Raw genomic sequence first — 6651 nt, 5'->3', positions numbered from 1 at the left:
AACTTTCTATTTATGAATTCTTTTTTCTATTAATATATTAATTAATGTATATGTATATTAATGTAGATAGTAGTTCTATTTGTGAATTCATATTAATTAATTTTGTTAGTATAGATTAATTAATACCAAATTACATAAATAATCCATACGGTTTAACAAATGTCACAAACTGCGTTACTTATTTTTTTATGAAAATGATCTTTGTAGTTACCAAAACTTGCGTGAATGATTTTTTTTGCTCACACTGTGGTCTTGTTAATAAACCCGTATAATACACGAGTCTCACACTACTTAATAGTAAGTAAAGAACAATTTAAAAGTTAGCGATAACATTTTCTTGTTCACGTGATGTTACTTCGTGTCGCTCACGGCTTTACGCGTGCCCGGGTCATGAACGAACGGCTATTATATAGAAGATACAGATTTTTTTAATAATTAAAATATCCTGTTTTTTACTTTTATAAAATACAAATATTATATTTCAATAATGAATAGAACGTGTAAATATAGACAAAATTCTTATTTCCGATTAAATTCCGGATTATCGATCCGGTAATATAGCCAACGGCGGCGTCGATCACATTTCTCGTTTCTCCGATGTTGAAACCTCAAGCGCCGTCGATTACCTCCTCCGCTGCTTCCTCTCACATCATCTGCTGATGAAACCGCCACAACCACCACCACTACCACCACCGTGTTCTGTCACTATCGTTACTGAACACTCCTCATCCTCCTCCAGTTCTCCGTCCATTTCACCTGCTACTACTTCCGACATGTGGAATTACATATGGATCCCTTTTCTGCTGTCTCTCATGAAAGAGGTCAGCTCCGCTAACGCTGCTTCTGAGTCAAAAATCTTCTTGCGCTCTGCTTCTGTTGCTGGTTTGACTTCATCGTGTCCTGCGCCGGATCCTAAGCTGAATTACCGCCCGATAATCGGGATTCTCAGCCATCCAGGCGACGGTGCCTCCGGTCGACTTAATAACGCTACTAATGCCTCGTATATTGCTGCCTCGTATGTCAAATTTGTTGAATCTGCCGGAGCCAGGGTCATTCCTCTCATCTATAACGAACCTTCGGAGGTTCTACAGAGTGTAATTTCTCACATCTTCAATCTATAATTCCATTTCCAGAAATTTCAACTGAATTGATTAATCGGCATCGAATAGAACGTTGAAATTTAACCTATAAAATTATCTGGATCTAATTAATTACGTGTATTCGTTAGTGTTATCTAGCATCCGAAATCCAATGGCCGTATGTGCCTATCCTATAAAATCGCTTTTAGTTGTCAAAGTTTGATTGTGTCATCATAAATTTAGATAACCTGTTCAATTGCACTGCAGAAACTCAATCTGATCAATGGAGTGATCTTCACCGGTGGATGGGCTAAGACTGGCCTCTACCTTGATGTTGTAGACAGAATTTTTAAGGTAATTGCAACTTCTTATTGAAATATTATTCTGAAAAACATCTTGATTCATGATCATGTGCTCTTAATGTTATCGGGTTCTTTAATTCTCTACTTTTGCAGCAAGTTCTGAAGAAGAATGATGCAGGCGACCATTTCCCATTGCTTGCAATATGCTTAGGTTTTGAACTGCTAACAATGATTGTTAGCAAAGTAAGCCATGTTCATCCATGTATTACACTATCATTGTTTATGCATTGATTTTCACTGTTTGTAGTTCTTTTATGTCACTAGAACAATGAAATCCTTGAAAGCTTTAGTGCATCAGATCAAGCTTCAACACTCCAGTTCATGAAGAACATAAACGTTGAAGGAACTTTGTTTCAAAGGTATATTACATTGAAAAAACCGCTGTTAAAAACGAATAACTTGTATGATCTCCATAACTGAAATGTTAAGTTAATCCTTTTGTTTTTCTACAGATTTCCTCCTGAGTTACTTGCAAAGATGAGCACAGAATGCCTTGTGATGCAAAACCATAAAGTGAGTTCAACCATTGCTAAAATGATCTTAATCCAAAGAATTCTTTTCAATCCTAAATTTTGATTTGTCTATGTAACAGTTTGGCATATCACCAGAAACATTTCAAGGAAACATGGAACTCTGCAGTTTCTTCAAGATCTTAACAACCAGTGTTGATGAAAATAACGAGGTATATGTATCAACAGTTCAATCAAAAAGTTACCCTGTGACAGCTGTCCAATGGCACCCAGAGGTATTACTCTTACTAAATGTCTATATCATCTTGCTATATAGTAGCTTATAAGCTAGCTTTTTAAAAAGAGCTATTTGAGATAGCTTATTGATGCAGAAATTTAATATGCAAGTAAATGTTGTATATATGATGCAGAAAAATGCTTTTGAGTGGGGCTTATCGATGATTCCACATTCAGATGATGCAGTTCAAGTGACTCAACATGTTGCCAACTTCTTTGTGAGGTACGCTTTTGTTAATTTAATAAAGTTTGATTTTAATTATATACTTTTATGTAATGAAAGTTTGATTTTTTTTTTTTTGGAAATGTAGTGAGGCTAGAAAATCGTACAACAGGCCGCCCACAAAGGAAGTGCTGGATAATCTAATTTACAATTTCAGCCCCACTTATTGTGGGTATGCTGGGTAAGTTTTCCCATCTTTTGAGCATAAAATTAATTACTTATGAAATTAAAATTGTTGTAATGAATTTAAATATTGGTTTTAGACTTTTAGTTATTTGAATATTATTGTTTGGGTGCAGGAAGGGATACGATGAGGTTTACATCTTCACTGATAAGATTGCTCGAATGTGATTGTTTTAAATGTCATAATGTTACACGACACACATTATTGGTATTTGGTAAAAACATGTATTTGTAATTGAAGTATAGCTTAAAAGGGACACGTGTGTGAGATATGTGAATCATGATTCATGATGCATAGTGATTTTAATGCAATAGTGAATTGTAGATAGATTGGTGAAAAACTTATTAATCAGAAATTACATAATGATGAAAAATTAGAAATTAAAATGAGTAGATATCAATTGTTGAAAATTAGAGTTTAAAGGAAAGCCTAAATAGTAAACCCGGAAATACGAACTATTTGAGCCCATGAAGTCTCAACTAATGTAGCTATGTAATGTAAGTCAAATTTGGCCAATGAAATTGATTGTTATTTTTGAAAATCCTTAAATTTAAATGCTAGAAAAAACTTATTATTAATTAAGGATACATAATCCATTTATAATAACTATTATTTATAATTAATACCTTAAAACGTATACAATATTCCATATTACCAAGTTATCAACAAAAAGGATAAGACTATCATTTAAAACATTTCTTGTTAATACTTGTCATACATAAAGCTCGATATACTTTCAATTTCCCTTTATAAACTATGTTCAAATTCATTCCATACACAAGTATCTACGTTCTTATGATAAAGTTTAATAACAAATGCAATATTTGTCTATATCTAAACGATAAAAAAATATAAAAATTTATATCTAAAGTTACTTTCAAGTTTATACAAAATATTACACATTCCTTATAAGAAAATTTGTGATTTGCTTTAAACAAAATCACGTGCATTGTAGACGTCACGTGCACAACACAAATGACTCGGACAGGCCCAACTGTTGAGTGTTGAATGTCGATGGCTTGATGATATAAACGAAGAAAAAGGGAAATTAGAAAATAAGAAAAGCGGCAAAGGAAATGGCGGGAAATCAAAGAATCTGGAGGGAAGAGAAACGCTGAAATCGTGTAATCGCTGCATATTGTTGGTTAGAGAAAGATCCCTCCCACCTCAGGAGACATGGCCGATATCGAAACCCTAGGTATTCTAGATGAGATTCAAGCACTCGTCTCCGATAAGCTACAAGTGGTATATATCTCTTGCTCTATCTATCGCCTTATCGTTTTCTTCAAATTGTTCGCCACTATATGCAGCGCCTCGTAGATCATGTTGTATTTCGTTATGTTCTGTTCATAGTCGTTAAATCTAAGACTGATTGAATCATAGGTTGAAAGTTGATAACAAAATCTATAATCGCTGGTGCCTACTGTGTTGTTTTCCAATCGTTTCGTTATTAAATTTGTCTGGAAGAAGTAATTAATTATGTGGTATGACTGATTCGTGGTATGTGTGTGCTTGCATATAGAACTTATATTTAGGTTTCTGACTTATACATAGAAACCCTAAAAGAACTTCTATTTAGGTTTCCAACTCATAAATCATAATTATTTTCGTTAGGTTTCTTACAAGTGGCTGAGTCGGAACTTTTTGGTGCCATCAAATACTGCCAAGAAGTGAGTTCTTCTTTCTTTTCAGATATTCTCCTAGCTCTAATATCACTTACACTTCCATCTGTGGATTTTTGATCAACATCTTTGTGCATAGACTCCTTCAAGAGTTCGTGGAAAAGCAAGGATCTCAACTGGAAGTCTTATGTTCTTTATCTGGATGGTTGAAGAATAATCCTTCAGTTTACCATACAAAGCTTGTTTTGAGCTCTAAACTTTCAGGTCAGATTCTGTACAACCATGGCTTAGATTTTGCAGTTGTAATACGTGATATACACGTTCAATTCCTCTTTTCATTTTATGCAGAAGCCAAAGAAGAATTTGGTGACAATTGTTCAGTTCAAGTGTATAGTGTTCAAGCTTGTATCCCTAAAGATCCAGCAGTGCTGTGGAATGCCGAGTTTATACAAGCAGAAGAGCTCTTCAAGGAGCCCCCTAATGTTGTTAATTGCTTACGTGACAACAGGTGAGGTGTTCATATCTTTTTGTTTTTTCATCAATTGCTTGCAATACACATTCATTTCTCTAACTTTTTTTTTTCAGGTTTTGTGGGGTCTCAAATTCATTTGTGAAACGCAATGCTGAAGGAACACCTATAGTCAGCAAAGCTTCATTTCAAGAAAAAAAGGTTGAACAATCAAACCCTAAACCTGATAAGGGAAAAGATGTTCAAAATGGAAGCCATAGAGCACAAGCAATTGAACAAGAGGTCAAACCAGTTCCAAAAAAAGAGCAAGCTCCTCAATTGCCAAACAAAAAGAAAGCCCAGAATGATAAAACATCTTCTGGGACTTCAGGTTCATTAGCTAGTATGTGGGGTCGTGCATCTGCAAAACCAAAGCCCGAATCTGCCCCTGTAAAAACTGATAATCCCATTCCTGTTTCAAATGGTTGGTTTGCTTTATTGCTTCTAATAATCTAATCTCATTGTGATTTAGCTGAAAGTTTTGTTTACACATCTAATTGTGCTTTTAAATTCTATCAGATGCTCAAGTTCTTGCTAATGAATTGGAAGAAGATGATAGTAGTGGTGATGAAGATAAGCAAATGAACTTCAAGAGAGGTTCTAATGGTGATGGGAATAATAGAAAAAGGAGAGTTGTCATTGATTACTCTGATGAAGATGAGGAGATAAAAGATGTAGTGAGTTTAGCCTCACCTGATCCTCCAAAAAAGCAAGTTTCTGTTGATTCAAAGAAAAGTTCTAAAAAAACTGCAGGTCTTGAAAATAAGAGCTTGGATTTTGATGAACCAAAGGAAGAGAAAGTGAAGGTATCTGACATTGATGCTAAAAATATATTAAAAGAAGAAAACCATGACAAGAAAATTGGAAAGCCTATTTCAAATGAGAAAATATGTCCTGAAAAAGATGATGTAGAACAGAAAGCTAAAGGGAATGATGCTGCTCAAAAGGCGATTAAAAAGAGAAAAGTTTTGAAGACAAGAATCGATGAGCGTGGGAGAGAAGGTATGATATAAACTAAATTTAGCTTCGAATTATTAAAAAAAACATGAATAAATAAAAGTAAGAAAAAGTTTGAAGTATTCTATAAGTAAATAATCTCATGTTTTTGATTATTTATCAGTAACTGAGGTTGTTTGGGAGGATGAAGAAGAGAAAGAAACAAAACCTGATGACAATACAAGAAAAAATAAAGACGACAATAATAGCATTACCACCAACAGGTAATTAATTAGTATCTTTGTACCTATTTTGAATTATATATATATATATATATATATATATATATATATTAATATCATGTAATATGCATGAAAAAGTAATTATGAAGTAAAGATATCAGATATGATATGTGATGTGTGATATATATATATATATATATATATATATATATATATATATATATATATATATATATATATATATATCACACATCGCATATCATATCTGATATCTTTACTTCATAATTACTTTTTCATGCATATTACATGATATTAAATACCACCATATTGTGATAAGTGATGTCTATCTTGGCTTTTCTCATAATTGAGTAGCTTTAAACTTTTTAGGTTTATTGAGTAAAGATTTAAACTTTTTGAATAAAGTTATAAGCTTTTCGATGTTTATTAAATAAAAGCTAAATTTTTTGTGATATCAGTCCTCTTGCAGCAGCTGCTGCCAAGAAGGTTGGAAATGTTCAATCCAATGCAACAGGAAAAGCAGGAAACAAGAAAGCCATTTCCAAGGATCCGAAACAGGGGAATATCATGTCCTTCTTCAAAAAGAAATAATTCCTCATTTCTGGATAACTACTATAGTTTTGTTATGTGGAATTTATTTTTATGCTGATTAAGATGTACACTCGTTTGGTTATATCATGCTTACATTTTAGCCTATGGTTTTTCTTTGCACAAATACAATAGATAAGAGA

General features: G+C 33.3%; 2 protein-coding genes across 2 annotated transcripts; both read left to right on the top strand.

Moving 5' to 3' along the window:
* Window positions 1–483: 483 nt before the first annotated feature.
* Window positions 484–2921, top strand: LOC145125619 (gamma-glutamyl hydrolase 2-like). The gene is made up of 9 exons (XM_079061052.1): window positions 484–1094; window positions 1347–1433; window positions 1535–1624; window positions 1706–1800; window positions 1894–1954; window positions 2034–2186; window positions 2322–2410; window positions 2499–2591; window positions 2710–2921. Exons 1-9 carry the CDS (start codon window positions 660–662, stop codon window positions 2759–2761), a joined length of 1155 nt encoding a protein of 384 aa, XP_078917178.1. The 5' UTR covers window positions 484–659; the 3' UTR covers window positions 2762–2921.
* Window positions 2922–3606: 685 nt separating this feature from the next.
* Window positions 3607–6616, top strand: POLD3 (DNA-directed DNA polymerase). The gene is made up of 8 exons (XM_079060636.1): window positions 3607–3839; window positions 4209–4264; window positions 4356–4480; window positions 4565–4724; window positions 4802–5148; window positions 5244–5726; window positions 5845–5944; window positions 6379–6616. Exons 1-8 carry the CDS (start codon window positions 3771–3773, stop codon window positions 6509–6511), a joined length of 1473 nt encoding a protein of 490 aa, XP_078916762.1. The 5' UTR covers window positions 3607–3770; the 3' UTR covers window positions 6512–6616.
* The last annotated feature ends 35 nt before the right edge of the window (window positions 6617–6651 follow it).

Source organism: Lactuca virosa, chromosome 7 (assembly GCF_052849685.1).
Source record: "Lactuca virosa cultivar CGN04683 chromosome 7, Lactuca_virosa_CGN04683_v6, whole genome shotgun sequence".
NCBI lineage: Eukaryota > Viridiplantae > Streptophyta > Magnoliopsida > Asterales > Asteraceae > Lactuca > Lactuca virosa.
The sequence above is the reverse complement of the archived record's forward strand: the minus strand, read 5'-3'. Positions and strand labels throughout refer to the sequence as shown.